Source organism: Simochromis diagramma, unplaced genomic scaffold (assembly GCF_900408965.1).
Source record: "Simochromis diagramma unplaced genomic scaffold, fSimDia1.1 OVJJ01000131.1, whole genome shotgun sequence".
NCBI classification, from domain to species: Eukaryota; Metazoa; Chordata; class Actinopteri; order Cichliformes; family Cichlidae; genus Simochromis; species Simochromis diagramma.
This window is the reverse complement of record NW_024387200.1, coordinates 7,221,794-7,239,535: the sequence shown is the minus strand read 5'-3', so window position 1 is coordinate 7,239,535 and position 17,742 is coordinate 7,221,794. Positions and strand designations below refer to the sequence as shown.

At 38.7% G+C, this 17,742-nt stretch overlaps 2 protein-coding genes across 3 annotated transcripts in view; both read right to left on the bottom strand.

Moving 5' to 3' along the window:
• Positions 1-4,199, bottom strand: part of commd10 (COMM domain containing 10) — a 64,803-nt gene extending 60,604 nt beyond the window's left edge. Inside the window, exons 1-2 of the mRNA XM_040050342.1 lie at positions 4,049-4,199; positions 1,233-1,323 (exon numbers count right to left, since the gene is read on the bottom strand). Coding sequence (XP_039906276.1) covers positions 1,233-1,323; positions 4,049-4,077 — 120 coding nt within the window. The 5' untranslated portion in view covers positions 4,078-4,199. The remainder of the gene's footprint in view (positions 1-1,232; positions 1,324-4,048) is intronic.
• A 1,014-nt stretch (positions 4,200-5,213) lies between these two features.
• On the bottom strand, positions 5,214-16,381 carry ap3s1 (adaptor related protein complex 3 subunit sigma 1). 2 transcript variants are annotated; one of them, XM_040050344.1, is made up of 7 exons: positions 16,066-16,381; positions 12,213-12,304; positions 11,240-11,351; positions 11,041-11,112; positions 9,772-9,879; positions 8,252-8,293; positions 5,856-5,968 (listed from the first exon to the last, which is right to left on the bottom strand). In XM_040050344.1, the coding sequence occupies exons 1-6, from the start codon at positions 16,132-16,134 to the stop codon at positions 8,258-8,260; spliced, it is 489 nt and encodes a 162-aa protein (XP_039906278.1). In that variant the 5' UTR covers positions 16,135-16,381; the 3' UTR covers positions 5,856-5,968; positions 8,252-8,257. The 2 variants fall into 2 exon arrangements, with proteins under 2 accessions (XP_039906277.1, XP_039906278.1); XM_040050343.1 differs by lacking the exon at positions 8,252-8,293 and having other exon boundaries at positions 5,214-5,968; positions 16,066-16,377.
• Between the last annotated feature and the right edge of the window lie 1,361 nt (positions 16,382-17,742).

The following is a 17,742-nucleotide window of genomic DNA, read 5'->3' as shown; positions in this document are numbered from 1 at the left end:
AAAAGCATCCTGAAATAATAACTAAATATATGAATGAAAAGCCACTGTCTGTTTGACAATCAAAACATTTTCAGAATAAGCTTTAAAACACAGTATGTGGGTGTCAGTGTTAATCTGACAAGTCTGACAACAACAAAGGTTTTCCTTGAAAGGAGCTTATATTCATAAGCAACATACAGTATTAATCTCATGTTACTCACACTAATGTTTTGCTGCGCGCAGCTCCTCTGCTGCCACTCGTGAGTGACAGTCAGCTCAGTCAACAAACAGATTTTTATTATAGTTTTATTTTTATTTTGGATATTTTTAAAGCAAAATGTGGAACATTGCAGTATCACAATTACCAAAGTTTAGTCCTTGTCACTCTGCTTTCTTCAACTTATCCAATTCAGGGTCATATAGCAGCTAAAGCCAATGTCCTATCTCAGTAGTCATAGGGTAAGAAAGGAGGTACATCCTGGATAGGTTGCCAGTTTATCAGGGCTAACATTGAGAGACAGAGAGAAAACCATTCACACCAATGGCCAATTTAGAATTGCCAGCTAACCTAACATGAACATGGCTTTGGAGGAATCCAGAGTACCTGGACATAACCCACAAAGCAAGAACGTCACAGGTTTGAATGCTTCTGAGTTTGCAAGTTCTCTCTGGGCCTGTGAGCCAATGGTGCTAACTACTGTACCACTGTGCCACCAGTTAAGTAAATAAAGCCCCTAATCTTTATTTAATGTGGATGCTAGGTCATGGATAGACTGAGGCTTGTAGCAATTGACATCAGACATGCAAAAGGTTGAAAAACTGCTACTGTATGAATAAAAAACAAAGCATAAACTAACAAGGAGTTAAAATATTCATTCTAATTTCATAAATATCAACAAAACAATTCATCCGCTAGGCTGAATTGCAGCATAAGAACATTAAATAATATGATCGCCTGTTGATACATGTCAAAATGTCTATTTCATTAAATATTATTATTTTAAAAAGTTGCACTGCCTCCCATTAGCACTTCAAAAAAAATAAAGAAACCACGCAAAGAGTCCCTTGAATAAAACATTTAGTTTGACGAGTCAATCTTGTGACAAACCAGAAAGATTAGCAGATCCAGGTCTGCATGTGCATTAATTAGAGTCAAGTGTGAGCGATGCTCCAGTAAGTCTTTATGCATGCACGACAGCTTTGCTGCGAAGCCTCTCATCTTTGGCACAGATAACATTGTGCAGTCTCCATACCTTCAGATGAAGCTTCTGTATGATGCGGGAGATCAGTCTGGAGAACTTGTTCACATCAATTGCATTGATGAAAGTCACTGCTTCTTTTATGCTGTTTAAGAAAAAAATAAGAGTCACACGTGTTAATGACAATGATGTAGGACATTCTCAGATCTCTTAGTTAAGTATCTGAGTTCAGGGCTCAGCATGAAAGATGGTTCTCTCAGACTGTCATTGAATTTCAAAGGTGCTTCTAACTAAAAACATAAAGTCCTGATGGTTTTGTACCAAAGTAGCAGATCTCACAAGGTAAAAAAGAACATCAGCTGTAGTGTGAAGAGTGCATAGCAGCGTAAAATGAGGCTATGTACTACAGAGTGAATGTAAAATTCTGGGACAATACTAATAATAATGTGTTTTGATTTTATTGTAATTTATTTCATGTTTTAAGCCAGACAGATGCATGAATGATTCTTGTAAAAAAATAACTGAAATTTAAAGGTCTTTCATTTCTTCATCACTATATTTGAGCATCTAGCTCAAAATTAAAATTACGCACCTACTTCGGTTTACTAGCAACATATCAGTAAAATCACTGGGTACAAAAACAGCATCTTAGAGAGACAGAGACTATCAGAGGTAAAGATTGGCAGAAGTTCACCAATCTCCACAAAGAGAATCTGGAGAAATCTCTGCGCACGAGGGACAATTAAAAACAGGCGTGATTCTGTCATAGAAATCACTGCATGGGCTCAAGAATACGTCTGTGAATGCAGTTCCCATGCCATCCACAAATGCAGATTAAAGCTCTAGCATATAAGAATTCACATGTGAAGATGATCCCGAAATGCTGCTATCTTCTCTGCGCCAAAGCTTAATTCAAATCGACTGAGACAAAATGGAAAACTGCTCTGATGAATCCAGGTTTGAAATTCTTTTTGGAAAAACATGGACGCCACATCATCTGGGCTAAGAAGAAAAGGATCAATGAGCTTGTTATCAGCACTAAGGTCAAACGCCTGCTTCTCTGATGGTGGTATGTGTGTGCATATGTGCACCGGCAACTTGCACATCTGGAATGTCTAAACCCATATGTACCTTTTCAGTGCTGAAGGGTATATGCTTCCATCCAGATGATGACTTTTTCAAGGAAGGCCTTCACATATTTCAACATGACAATGGAAAACTGAATACTGCACTTAATACAACAGCACGGCTTTGTAGTAAAAGAGAACTTTCACCAACTGAAAACATCTGGAGCATCATGATTTAGAAAATACGGCAAAGAAGTCTCAGGACTGTTGAGCAGCTAAAATCCCAAAGGTCAAACAACTTGTCTCCTCAGTTGCCAGATGTTTATGTACTGTTGTTATAAGAGAGAATACCATGAAATTAACTTTCATGAAATAATGAAAAGTCTTAGTTTACAAATTTGATTTTTTTTTCTGTTATATTATTCCCAGATCATTTCCCATTGTTTTATTTAATACTGCACAATATCCCAGATAGACAGACATCTGTGCATCTATCTATGGTTGAGTGCACTGCCTCCTGGAAGAGATCCATCCTCTTGGGCTACATGGGCTAAAGGTTATCACAGAGTAAAGCCTGATGGAAACGGGAATATTAAGACTGTTACAAATACAGATAATCAATTATTTAAAAATCCAACATGCTGAAATACTGGCTGATATTTTTTTTTCTTTCAGACCCACTAAACATAAACATATTTCCCTAATTTTTATAATATGTAGTTATTTATGTACTCGTTTACACTCAGTTTGGCTCATTTATAGTATTTGTATTTCTTTCCAAAAGGGAAGTTGCAGAGTGCCCTCGGGTGGACCAGTTATGCAACATCAACACTCATAATATGGTTGAAGGGTGTTTCAGCAGTCTCTTCTTTACTCTTTCAATGTTAATTTATTAGTCGTTATAAACTGCGATACTAATAGACAGACTGCAGATAAATCAGCCAGGCTATGTCCGTTAGAACCATTTTCTCAGCGATCCTGCTTCACAACCAGATTCAAAACCTGCAAGAAAAATACCCCAAACAGCATAGTAGTGACACCACATCCCCTTATTGCAGGATTCAGGGGTTCAGGCCTTTTTGTTTTGTTTTTGTTTAGAGTTTGTTTTGTTTGTTTGTTTTTAAATCTATCTTGATCGTAAACTGGCCTTTTCTTTTCTTTCATCAAAAAGTTTAAAAAAATATTTAAATCTCTTGCAGCTATACTACATATAGTAACAGAAAGTCTAAATGGGTAAAAGTTTTTTTATTCAAATCGATTACATGATATGATTTCAACTGTCTTATTAAGTGGTTTAAAGGCGGCCAATACTTCTGCCCAGTTTCAATTTGTAGTAGTTTTGTTTTTTAAGCATAAGTAGTAACTTGTACAGACTTAACTCTAAATATATCCTTGTGGGATTTTACTTAACCCGGCAGCCTCAGTAGTATTTTTATTCTACAAAGACACTGCTTAAGTGTCATTAAGTCATTGTGCGCATAAGTTCGACCACTGTACCAAAGTATGACTCGTTTACTCCAGCCCACCAACATACTTGCTAATGTTACCATACCAGACTGAGCAAACGCGTAAGGCTAAAATGGAAGAAGGCGCATTTGTGCAATTCAATCTCACCAAAATGTAAAAAAAGATAAATATAGATACCCTTTGCTAACATGTATTAATGCAACAAATTATTAGTCGATATTAAATTACAATATCGACTTTCGGCATGCCTTCGTATGCTACAGGTAGCTCAGGCTTTGCTACAAGATAAAATGTCGTTACATGTAATTTCTTTTCGGGGGGGGGGGGGGGTCCCACCTTTGTGTTTCTTTTATAATGGAAGTCATTGTAGTCTGCGTCCTTAAAAATAGTGATTGAAGAATTGAAAAGCGTCAAAGCCACAGCAGCATCCTCACACTGTTGACATTCCGGCTTCCTGTTGTCACAAGACAAGTCATGTGACCGTCAAAGCTGCGCGGAGATGCGCAGTCACGGCAGAGAGTGGATCCGCGCTGGCTGCTGTTAGCCTGCTGGATGGAGGGAAATCATTTACTTGCATTAAAAAAAAACGAAAACTTACTGCTGACATTTGTCATCATGTCACTTTCTGCAAAATAAAGTTTCTGTGAGATTTGTTTTGCGTAAAAACTGCGCACAGTGAATCTCTGAAAATGCAACAGTCACTACGGAATCAGCGTTGGACAAATCAGTGCCTGTCCTGCAAGAAAAGCGCTAAGAAAAAAAAAAACAAAACAAAAGAAAAAACACCGGCAAAAGCACATAAAATGTATTTTATGCTTTATCTGACATTTACCAGAACAAATTTGGGGCTCTGCTGTTTTGGGTTTTTTTTGTTTTGTTTTTTTCCCCCAAACCTCCCCCTTGCAAATGGACTGTTGTTCTGATAAAAGCCCAAATGCAATCATGATAATACGTCATTTTAGTTTACTGGTTTTTGTTTTCTGTTTAACTTGTTTTTAGGCAATAAAGGCGCGACATACTGGATAAGAAGGTTTTTGGGTGAGTTTTGTATGTTTTTGTCCCAAATTTATTTTAAATTGTCCATTGCACTGTTCTTTTTCTCCACCTCCGTGGTTTAAAGTTAAGATTTGATAACCCAAAAATGTTTTATGAGTTGACTTGACAAAAGTAAAGTACAGTGGATCTGAGAATTTTGTAATAAATGTTAGGTAGCATATTTATTTTAAACATTTAGTTAAATGTAATGTACCACATACATATTTAGCCAAGTATCAGGGGTGATTTGTAGCAGGAGGAACAAGTGTGAAAGGGAAGGTCTACAAGATGATAGTGAGACTTCTTGTGATAGATGGTTTGGAGACAGTGGCACTGGCAAAAAGACACGAGGCCGAGCCAGGAGAAACTGGGATAGGGTGAGATGGAGGCAGATAATCCACCATGGTGACTCCCAACAGGAGCAGCTGACATAAGATCTTTATAAAAATGAAGTAAGCCAAGCACACAGGTTTCATTTTGACGTTTATTATGTTGAAAAAAGAAGAGAAAATAAGTCATATACACACAAAAATTAAGAGCATCATTTGGTAAGACATGGTGAATCTTTGAAAAATACTTTGCATACAAATAAAAGAAAAATCATTTCATATATATTTTTCTGTCACACAGCATATCTTCAACATAATAATCTTCTGTACCCTAAATCTCTCAATACTGTACTAAACTGGTTCCAATTTTGGATTCGAAATATTTTTGCTTTCACTTCTACTTGACTGATTCTCTTAGTCTGGAAAAAAAACAAACTCGTAAGACTGCCCCAAAAGGTCACTTCCTGCCACGCAATTCTCTTTCAAGCAAACACTTTAGCAGATTCCAGTGAGCTGAAAGTCATGAGCCAACCTTCAGTGAGGCGTAAGGAATGTACCATTCATAAATAAATACTTACTTTTACTTCAAACTGAGAAAAATAACACAAGAAGAAAGAGAAAGCACACGTACAAGGAGTGTCAGATCACACAGTACCTTGAAGATTTATAGTTTTGATAAAAGTTGGTGAATTGAGGTTGTGGTAAACAGATTGCATCACTGTAAACATTGGCTGACATCTGCAGGTTCGGGATCTCGCTGCCACTATTTGAAGGAGGGTAAATTTGGCACTTTTATGCTGATGTCACCAATGTTGATGTTTCTGGGCATTTCCGGGAGGTTCATGTTCTTTACAGCTGATACGGCACGAGCGGGCGCTCCTGCAATACCGGCCTATACACACACACACGCACAAAAAACACACACAAGGAGGGTTGATAAGACACAAACCAGTGAAGCAGAAAACATGCCGTTACAGGACGAGACACTGAAAAGTGAACACTCGACACACACAGTGCTAAACAAAGTACTAGACAATCAACTGCTGACAAAATGCAAAAGCACTGACAGCTACTGAGACAGACAACATGTGCAAATGTACATTCAGATGCCTTCATAGCTTCATACGCACATGCATTATTTTTCTTATTTTCTCGAGAATGATTGGATCACAACCAGAGCCAATTATGCGTCAACGGTGAGGACATACTGTACTACACCATTCACTGATTTTGAGCACTACTTCACATTCATCAAATGGACAAAAGGCAGCATTGCTTGGAAAGTGAACCCACCGGACTCTTGAGGACCGATAAGGTTAAAATGGAAGGAGAGAATTGGGTAAAGCAGAAGAATGGATTTTGATATGAAGACGGTAATGATGTTCGGATAGATAGGTGGGTAGATTTCAGAAAACGTACAATGTTTGCTTTAAGAGTAATAGTACAGGTGATACTATACCTCTAGTGAGTTGAATTACCTCTGGGAGCCTACACATGACAGTAGCTAACATTTTTCTGTCTAAATACATATGAACAAAAAAAAAAAAAAAAACAAAAAAAAAAAAAAAAAAAAAAAATAGTGTGTCATTTGCATGTGTGTTGTGTTAACTACTGATGATAGGAAAAGGCTGTAAGCCTACTAGCACTAAACTACAATGGGAGATCTGTTTTCAGTTACAGAGGAGGCACTTCACTCTAACACAATGAATCTCAATGTGAAATTATATAAGAGAAATTGAGCGTTTTTAAGGGAAGAATCCAGCCAAGTATAGTTTTTATGATCAATAACACAGATCTGAATACTGAATGATTTGATGTTTTTGTCTCGAGTACGAGCAGACATTTGAGAATCAGTGCGGTTAGAGAACCCCCAGCTGAATCTTTGGAAGACAGACCCAAAAATGACCAAAAGGATAGAAAACTGCATGATCGCTGCCTCGCTAGAAATGAACACCCTTGTAAATAATTTCAGAGCCTGACACGCAAGGTACGCTTGGAATGGAGATTAATCCACTTCATGTTTCATAAGGTTATTTCAATAGGCTGTTTGTCTTAGGGGGTGTCCCTCCCTCTGCCAGGAGTCAAGGAGACTTGTGTTAGATGGAAAGATGACCGTGTCGTTAATCGAAAGGAATGCTGAGCCAGCAAATTGGCTCGGCATTAACAGTGAAGGATACTTTGTTGCTTTGCAGCAGGTCGCCTGGAGGCCTGCTGTGCAAATCCATTATAGTGGGTTTTTAATAAAGTACTGCGTGACGAACACACACAGAAATAGCAACGCCAGCTTCGTGTCACATAACTGCAGTTTGATTCTGTGCTTCATGCAAATAAAAGAGCCTTTTGAAAAACTCACCCTGGGCTCAGTCTCGTTTATAAATGATATCAGTGTTAGCCTTAGCCTGTAATTTAGCATGTAGATTGAAAACCCCGGGAAACAAATGAGTTACTTTTGTCTTCTGGCTCTGGTAAAACATATGAAAAATCACCTTCCAGCTCCTCCAAAGCTCGCTGTGAATGTGTAAAAGCAATATTTCACTGTTTAAAAAGGGACATTTTTGCTAGAAATGTTCTTGGCTTGGACTTCTATTATTATATTGTTTCTGCTGCGCAACACACAATCCTACAGTAAAGTCTCGAGCCACCCCTCATTTCTTTATATTTTGCTTCCAAGCAAAAATTGGTGTTTAACAATAGTTCTCCGTGCTGCACCTAGATCCCATTTTCCAAATAAAAATAGAACTCAAGACTTTTTCATAGTAGCGAATAGCCCAGTATACAATCCCAGACAAACTGCACTTTGGTGACCTTTAGAGATGCTAGTTGGTTTTACATAGACAAGGTAAAACATTTCTTTATTTCTATCTATGCAAAGCTAAGTTATCAACCTGCTACATACAAACCACTCACACATAAAACTTGTATCTTTTTATTTTGTTTTTTTATTAGAAAGACAGCATGCTACTACATCTCTAGACTGCAATTTCAACGACCGCGACCGTTTTTGTTCCTGATTAAGGAGGGAAACATTTTTGGGTCTGCCACGAAAGATTCCTACTGTATGTTAGTGACGTCACTTTACTTCAACATGGAGGGCCATATGAAGAGACTCAAGAGGGGGGGGGGGGGGGTAAACTGCAGTTAAGGTTACAGTACTTGGTTGTAAATTTAGCAGTACCTGTGTCTACCTGTCCTGCCTGGTAGACTGAAAGATAAACGTCTGTAAAGAGAGAGAGAGAAAGAGAAGAATGGAAAGAACTGGACAGGGTCAGGAAAAAGAGGAATGAGGAATGTTAAAGCAGATTAAAGTAATTACAGTTTATCTCCACAGAAAAAAAGTGATAGGACCTATCATACACCACAACTGTAAACTGTATACTACAATTATGTATAGCTGCGAAATATAGAGATATTACGTGACAAGAACGTGCGTTTTGAAATGCGATTAATATCATAATCGTTCCTTGCCAGTCGTGGAGAAGAACGGCTCGTTCCTCGGTCTCCAGAGGCTGACCTATAATAGAACGGTGCCACTTTCAATTAGCATCAGTGTGATAAACGAACTCTGTGGTCTACGATAGGTCCAAGAGGGAAGAGACAGAGCAGCTCAGATGATCGTAGAACAGTAAAAGATCTGCTTACAGAAGGTCAATCGAAAAGGAAGAGTCTTGTCTGGTTAAAAGCACACAATGCAGCTCAGATTATTAAAAAAATATATACACTTTTAAAAAAAGAAAAGAAAAAAAGGAAATCTACTGTTAGAGCACACAATTAATCAGCCAGTTAAAAACCTGAACATGAAACCCTTCAGTTTATCAAGGAAGCAAACAAAGTAGAAACAAATTTGTATGACTTTGTGACTTTCGCTGTAAGAGTAAAACAGGATTTCACCAAAACTCTGACTCAATGCTTATACATTACTGCAGCGTGCTGCAAGTACTTTGGAAACAAAGGGCCAAATCATTAGTGCAGTTCGATTTTAGGACTATCAGATGCTACAATCCACATTATTTTGCAAATAAGTGATTTCATAAAATTGTCTCTGGCTGTCTGTCAAATTAAAATCAAATTAAACTTTTCAATTCGTAAAATGAATGTTTCTCTGCTAGCAAAAGCTGTGTGCAAAGCAAAGCAATGTCCTTGCATAGAGCAGTTATCTAAGCAAGGACACTGGCTTGTAGATGCAAGAAAACAAGTTTGAAAAGCATTTACTACAACACGGATAGCGCAGAAACTTCACATTCTCTTCTAAAATAAAGAGCATATAAAGACACAGCCTGGAACCAGCATATTTTCACTACTGTATTTCAAATATAGATGATATGGCTGATTTTATGGTCACTGAATCTGGAGGTGCTTTGGAAAATGGTACAGTTAAGTCTTTGTAGAAATGGTAGAAGTGATGACTATGGCTGTATAGTATACTGAGAGATACAGGAGAGAATATGTTGAGTCTTGATCTGAGTTGAGAGCAGTGCAGCAGCAGGAAAAGAGACCAAAAAAAAAAAAAAAAAAAAAAAAAAAAAAAAAAAAAAGAGCACAAACACTCAAGAGTGGGTAGGGAGCATCCACAAGGTCACTGGAGAATAGCATGCAGGGTGCAGCATACACACATGCCTGCATACTGTATACACCACCTCAGAGTTTGGCGGTAGCATCAAGTCATACATACAGTTGAACTGTCAGGGTCACGCTTACCTCAGACTTCTCCATCTTGTTCTGGGCATCCACCTGCGTGATGATTTCATTCATGTTGGTCTCCAGGACCATCCCACCCATTACCATCTCGGCCAGAATGTTGTGGACCTGAGAGGAATTAGACGTGAATCTAATCGTCACGCAAAGCTTTTTCCTCATACTGCAGCATTACAGTGCTGTGAGAAAGTCTTGAGACACCCCTTATTCTGTGTATTGTTCTGTATCAACATGACATGTCTCGGCATGGTGTGTGGGCCTGGATAAAGAAATGGGAAAAATCCAACAAAGACCTGACTGATACATCTGGCCCTTCGCCTGATCCATCTACTGTTTGCCAAAGCCTCATCGGAAACAGTCTGAATGCAAGGGTGGCTGCCATGAAGCCATTCATAAGGAAGGAAAATGTGGAGAAAAGACTGACGTATGCCAAACTGCACAAGAACTGGACTAAAAATCAGTGGCAACAGGTCTGATGGAGTGATAAATCCAAATGTGACATTTCTGATTCAATTCTCATCAATATGCACAGAGGAGGTGCAACAGTGAGTGTCAAAAGCCATCTTTAAAACACAGAGGAGGCTCTGTGACGGCTTTGGATCTTGACAAAATTGATGGAATTTTGGACGTAAAAAATCACCATCAAATTTCGAACCACCATGCAAAATCATCTGGAAAGCATTCAAATAAAAGCTTTGGTTGTCCTCCAAGAAGCCTGGAGAATTATTGCTGAAGATTCCTTAAAGAAATTCAAAGAAAGCTTGTCTAAGAGAGTTCAGGTTGTACCAAATATCAATTTTCAAAGCTGTTATTGCCTCACATACTTCATTTCCAAGTTTGCACCCATTTCCCATTTTCTTTGCTAAATATAAAAGTAAAGTATGTGACCTTTCTAAGTGTTTTATTCTTAAAATAACAATGCAGGGATTCTTCTGGTTTTTTTGGCTCCCCCTTAACCAAGTTTAACCAGAACCAAAGCAGTATTGCCTGAATTATCAAACAAAACAATGAGGGCGAATAGACAACATTTGTAGCCAAACTACAGTTCAATCTCAATCGGTCCCCTAAACACTGAATTAACTAGATAAGAACAAAAATGCCGCTATACAACATGTTATGGAACAAGGCAGGTTATCAAATTTTGTACCATAACATGAGTCACTAATGGCTACAACTGATTTCTGATTTCATAGGAGGTCGAGGTCGTTCCAAGGCTCAAACAAATGGTATTATAAACATGTTACATCACAAAGAGACAAATGAATTTATTACCTTGTCGACATGGAAAATTAAGTCAAGCTCACAGACGTTCTCAAAGCACTTGTCCAGCGTTTCCACAAATACCTGCAAACAAAATAGAAGAAAGGGCTTGTAGACCTAAAGGAACACAGTCTGCAAGAAAGATCCTGAAAGCACACCGACAACTATGGTGAAAGAGACGGTGGCATTATTGTTTTTCCCAGGCTTTTACCTGGATTAAGTCTAAAATTCCTAGTTCGCTCTCTGAGGAGTCGACACAAAAGACAAAGTACAATGTGGCGTAGTGTCTGTAGATCAGCTTGTAGTCGGATCCTCCAATCAACCTGAAAAACAAGAGGCAAGAAAACATTAGAGAAATTGCTCCTCATCAAATATATAATGAGGCCTGTCAGGCATGCCATAGAAACTACGCTCTACTATACACTTAGATAAGGGAATCTTAATGTATGCTAATCTTTTGAACGTACGCACAAGGTTCACAGGGAGTTTAACACTCAGAGAGAACTCTGAACCCTGAGAATGACCTGATTTAACTAGTATGAAGTAAACACAGATAAAGACGTGAAGAAAAATAACAAGATCTTTTCAGTTATTATGAGTCAGTGTAAAGGTAGTACACAACATATACTAGCGTGAAAAGATAGAAACTGGTAGTGGTTATTCAGCCTCTTGCTGGGTTTGATAAGAAATCACAGTTTCTGTTAACAACAGGAAATGTAGGAACTCTCCCTCGGTATTATGCAATTATTAAATAAAATTAGTAAATGAAATTAGTTTTGGGTTGTGGGCTTTTTTATGCGTTTGTTGTGCTCTCCATTCAGTGACTTGATTCTTATTAGGTTTTTTTGCTACGTATATTTTTTCATTACCCTTCAATTTTGCAAAGTGTAATGAGACAAAAAAAAAATATGCAAGAGCAACTGCGAGCAGTGGTGTTTCACAGCTCCACGCCTAGTTCCTCATTCGTGAATGTTAAATGAAGATCAAACGAACACCGTTGCTATTGATTGCCATTCATACAGCCCTCCGAGCTTTCCTTTGGAGAGTGAAATTAAGTCCTGTAATGTTGCGTCAAAGTCAATTATCTTCTGGAGTAGATTACTTCCACTAAAGCCTGCTTCTTTAGCATTTAGACACAGTCGCGTATGCACAAACAGGCTCAACCGAGCAACCTCATAACTTACATTCCTCCTTCGAGGAAATTGCAGACATTCTCATCTCTTTTTGAGACCAAGTGGAAGGTTTCCCTGATGATCTGTTGCTCTGTGTCTTCATTCTGGAGGACGAATTAGGAAACAAGAGGCTGTTAAACACAGCGACAGTAAACAACGTGATGTTTGCCCACTTAATTGCTTCCAGTGAGCCAGTTCATTACTATTAGCCAGAAGACTGGTCTGACAGGATATTAATGGTTCCTCTCACCTCTCCCTTTTTCTTTTTTTATTAAATACGTGTATTCCTAAGTAGCTAAAAATAAAAGATTTCTATAACAAACATATTTTTCAAAATCAAATATACACAATACCCAGAGGTCACAGAGGCTCTTACTAAACCATGTCAGGGAGGCTTATCTCTGCAAAGAGATGAGATTATGTTCAAAGCATTCAATATCCTTAGGCATGTTTGAATGAATAAGGGAACAAAAATCTTCTTCATCAGATTGTTCTGTCTTTTAAAACATATTGAGGGCCCACAGAAAGGATCTAAAAAGACAGTCTCTGCGCTGTCAATACAAGCTCAACAACCTTGCTAAAAATCTGCTTTACTGCAACTCTAACAATGACACAGTCTCACCAAAGGGTGCTAACGTCCTCTCTGGATCTATAACAGTTCAGTGAGTAAAGGGAGAGCGGAGGGTAACCAGTATGCAGCTGGCTAAAAATCAGTCATGTGACGTGCAACATGGGACTTAATGATACAGTCACAAAGCAGAGCAGAGCAGTGAGCCTATTGCAGAAACAGCAGCAGCTTTTAAACATGTCAGAGTTTGAGAGTTTCCCCATCTGGTTACATGAACCTGCAAATCTATTTGAAATTCTGGAGGTTCACAAGCAGCAACACAGTATAAGTTACATTTAAGGACCAACAGGAGGCTAAATGAATAACATATTTCATGTGGTAGCCAAACATACCAGAAACCCTAAGATTATAGAAGGAGATTTTTAATTACTAGTATTCAAATTTTAAACCGTTAAAAATATTACCAGGTGAAGCGATTTTCTCGTTACGATACCGAAAAAAATCGTTATCAATAACGGTCACCAGAAAATATCTGAGCCCTACTCACCTTTTTCAATCCCCCTCCACCTGAGGACTAACCAGTTATGGTGAAACCACACCCACTGTAACAATTGTTGGAAATTGATATCACCGTGGTGACAAATGCGAGTCAAAACAATGACCAAAACTACATATGATGGTCCCTATACAGCATTTTCCATTATGCAGTAGTTAGTATGCCAACGGGGGGCCAAAGAAGGTCAGCCAATGAGCCTGTGACACAGGACATGGCTGCCTAAGGCTCACTGATGTACAAAGAGTGCAAAAAAGATCTACTACAGCACAAGATGCTGACAACCCTAATGCTGCCTGTCATAGAAAGTTGAACCTTTATTTGTATGGGGCCTGTGTAGCCACAGACCACCACAGAAACCACCAGCAATGTGATCAGGACAGAACAGTGTAAAAAGGAGAACTGGTCTGAACATTTACACCACATGTGCCATCAGGTCTGTGTTGCATTATTTACCTGTGGAAAGAAGGCAGCCAGTTGCACTATAGGAACTGGCTTGCCAGCATAGGCATTGTGTTATACTCTGTGCAACATCCAACTGGGAAACGGTGGCTGGCAGTTATGTTTATGCTACATTAACAGATAGCGTATATCCTTTCACTGCAACAGTTTTCACTGATGCAGATGTGTTATTCAGCAGAATAATGTGCTCAGCAACACTGCAAAAAATAACTCTGGAATGGGAATATGACAGAGGTCAGCGTCACTGTGCTTGATAGCACAGGACACCTTCAGAGCTGTTTTGGAGGTCAGAGCTGTTTTGACAGCCTGGACGAAGGGGAGCTACAAAATATTAGGCAGGTGGTTTTAATGGTGCAGCTTTCACAGTGCATGTTCATCCACCAGCCTCCACTCATGGGTCTGCACATCTCTCCTAAAGCATGTTTTAGCACATTGTTACTTTAACACGAGAACCACGACGTCCTCATCAAAAAAAAAAAAAAAATCATAAAATAAGCAAAGCAACTTTTTTGTAAAAGCAGTAGCACAAAAAAAAAAAAAAGTCTATACTGCTACGTAAAAGTTATGGCTTACATTACTTACTGATGATGAATGAATTATATAGGGAGAATTTTTATGTGCACATATTTCTCCCTCCTCTCAGACTGGACAGATGCTTTGGGTTTATGTCTGAGCCAGCAGGCTGGCTTTAACAACCAGAACAACGCCTCTTCAGCTCTGCCACTCAACGCAGACGCACACAAACACGCAGATATAAGGCACAGCCACACTAAGACAAACAACATACCGAGGCCGAGGCTTAACAATAAACTCTTATCAATAAACTGAGTCCTAAAGATAGTTTTCACAGTCAGTCGGATGTGTGAAATTGTATATGCAGCCAGCCTGTAAGCCGACACCTCAACTGGTAACATAACAGATGGCATCGACATGGACTACTTCTAATCCAATCAATTTGTGTTTACCCTCCTGAAATACACAGGCATTAATGTCCATCTCAATAAATAATTATGCAACATGGAAAATGAATCTGAACAAATATTTATATGGTTAAATTCATTTGCTGCTTTCTATTTTGAAACCCCTTTTAGAGATTCTGCTTTCTAAAAATGATGCATACATAATGATGAATACATAAAACAAAGAAAAGCGCCAAATCAGCAGACTGGAGGATCTGTAATGAGGATGCCAGACTGACTAATCAATCAAATTACCACTTGGTATATACTTATGTTTTTAAATACAGACTGCTGGGTGATGCCCATCATGTGTTTTCTTAAATCTAATCTTTTCGGGATGTTGTTCTACCCTAACAACATTCAGTTATCTAGACTGAGATCAAATCGGAAATCTGCATTTATGAGTTCCAGCTGAATCAAACTCCAGTGCTTCTAAATCCACTATTGAACAGCGCAACGAAACTCACATGTGAAAAGCAGGTGCTTGGAAAGTGTGCAGAATTTTTAAGCAGGCTCAACTTTTTTTCTGGCAATTCATCTGTTAATCAACTTGTGTTTGTTTGTGTGTGTCCCCAAATTGTCCCCAAGAGTTCATTCAGGGAGCTGGACCAACGCATGTGCAACCTTGTTATTGTGATACCTACATAAAAAGAAGGCGGCCGTCTTGAGGTATAAATCCAATTATAAGACCAAGCCTGCACAGCTCACACAGCAAATGACATTACATAACCTGGCATTTGTTCCCTGTAGCTTTTTAAACAGAGCAGGTAGCCTGCTTTAGTGATGCCAACTTACAGGCAATAATCTCATGGCATCAGTGATGGTGATGGGATGGACTGAGCACGAGTCACTCACAAGGGCCACAGCTATTACAGTCATGTGACACAAACAGTAAACCTGCTTCGGGCTGTGCATCACACAGACTGTATATAGGCTGCATGAGATTAGATTTAATAAGCTAAGTGAATAAAACGGAGCTCACTCCTGTTCACGCAGCCTCAGCGGGAATGTGATAGCCTCGCTTCGGCTTGCACACGTTTAATTATTCATATGTTTAAAGGCCAGCGTGGATCAGAGTGGCATCTTATAGCCTACATCAGTTTGAAACAACTGCACATTATTGAAGTACCCACAGCTTCCCATTCAAACAGTGTGCAGCACAGTATCATTAATGCTGACAGTGATTGAATTTTTTTAAAAGTGTCCTCAGCACAGCTGTACAGCTTGTGATTTTTTTTAAATTAACCGTTTCCACGTTGACCCGTGAATCACACATATGTGCAGCAAATAAATGAAAAATATTAAGAAGAAATTTTCACTCACATAATGTTCGTAGAATTTAGAAAGCCTTGGTTTGCCGTGGTTGTTGAATATTAAAATGGCTTTTATCATGATTGTAGCGGATCAGAATGAGGCGGGGAAGAGAAAGGGATCAGTCTGCGAAAGACTGGTGTCCGTCAGCTCCGGTGAACCCAGAACTGAGCGGGATTCACGGCTAAAGCCCGTCTCGATTTAAGGTTAGTAAACGGGATAGCTTCGAGCTACACTCTGCTACTCCTTCATCGTCTCTTTACGGAAATATTCCACGTCAAGGACCAGTCATGCTCTCCTCCTCCTGCTACAGCAGCCGAGATGGCTCAAACTTTGCTGTGGGTAAATGCAAATCACGGGGTTAAAAAAAGAAGAAGAAGAAAGAGCGTTTATTGATTTGTTCCTCATTCTAAGAGTGATTCTCTGCACATTCACCCACTGGGGTCAGCCCAAGCATTTTCTTAATCACTGAACTTATTTTACTGTGATCACCATTTTTAATATTAAGTTGATGCTTCTTCATCTTAGTGGAACTTAGATTACCCCTAAAAAGTCCTGAAAACTTATTAGAGTAACTTTAAAGGTAGGATAATATTCATGACAGTCACATCTTTGGCCAGTTAACCTAAAGCACATATCTCTGGACAATGAGATGCAGGTGGTCAACGGCGTCACCAAGGGGGGCGTGGCCACTGGCCAGCCACCTAGATTATCCTATGTTGCTAATAATGTTAATAAACGTGATTACAAGAGAGCAGAAGGCACCCAACAATCAATCGATCACTTAAAAAAGATTATTATGGATTTCAAATCTTATATCTTATTTTCATCTTATTTGGTTAAATGTTGGTCACTATTTTCAGTGATATCAGCTTTAATAGCAGGAAATTAAGTAGGTATATAATAAGCTATATTTGACAACAGCATAATAAAACTAGAAATTCTGTTTTTAGTGTGCCACCCCAATATTTTTAGTGTCCCCCAACTATCCACCCCAATGAAAAAATTCTGGAGGTGCACCTGGGTGAAGTAACTAGAGGAAATCCACCCAAGCACACGGGAGAGCATATAAACTCTACACAGTTTCAAACTAACCGTCTTGCCATGAAAACACAGGACTAACCCTGAAGCACTGAATGCCAAATGAAAATTTTATCCAAAGTTCACAAGGTTGATTATCTGGGAATATTTTATATATTGTTAGTGCATTCTCCAAAAAATTGCATTTGGGTCTGGTGACATTAGAGGAAACGTGATGAGGTCACAAACACTGACCAGGTTAACAAAGGACAAAGAATTCAATCATCAAATTTCATGACGATATAAAAATGTGAGATATAGCCATGCTCAAGAAGAATATTTTCTGCTCTGTTAACTCTGTAACATCCCCAATACATGTTGACAACAGTAAAATGTGCTGTAGTCTTGTTTATGTTCTTAGTTAAACTTTTAACTTTGAAGGAACATTATTTGAAATTATAAACATAAGAATTTTTAACATTTGTCAGTGTTTGGAAATGTTGCCTCACAACTTGGCACACATTTAGCCTTTGTGTCTTTATACAAGCTTTTAATGTTTCATTTAATTTAAACATGTTTTTAATCGGTTTTTGGTCCATCCATCCATTCTCTTCCATTTATCCACATTAGGGTTGCAAAGGGGGCTGGAGCTTATCTCATCTGTCATAG

Bases quoted from the DNA above. Each gene is read 5' to 3' on its own strand.
- ap3s1 (XM_040050343.1), bottom strand. From the start codon at position 16,134: ATGATAAAAGCCATTTTAATATTCAACAACCACGGCAAACCAAGGCTT. The intron at 12,305-16,065 runs GTGAGTGAAAAT...TTCGTCCTCCAG, and splicing joins CTAAATTCTACGAACATTAT to AATGAAGACACAGAGCAACA. The intron at 11,352-12,212 runs GTAAGTTATGAG...CTTGTTTTTCAG, and splicing joins AATTTCCTCGAAGGAGGAAT to GTTGATTGGAGGATCCGACT.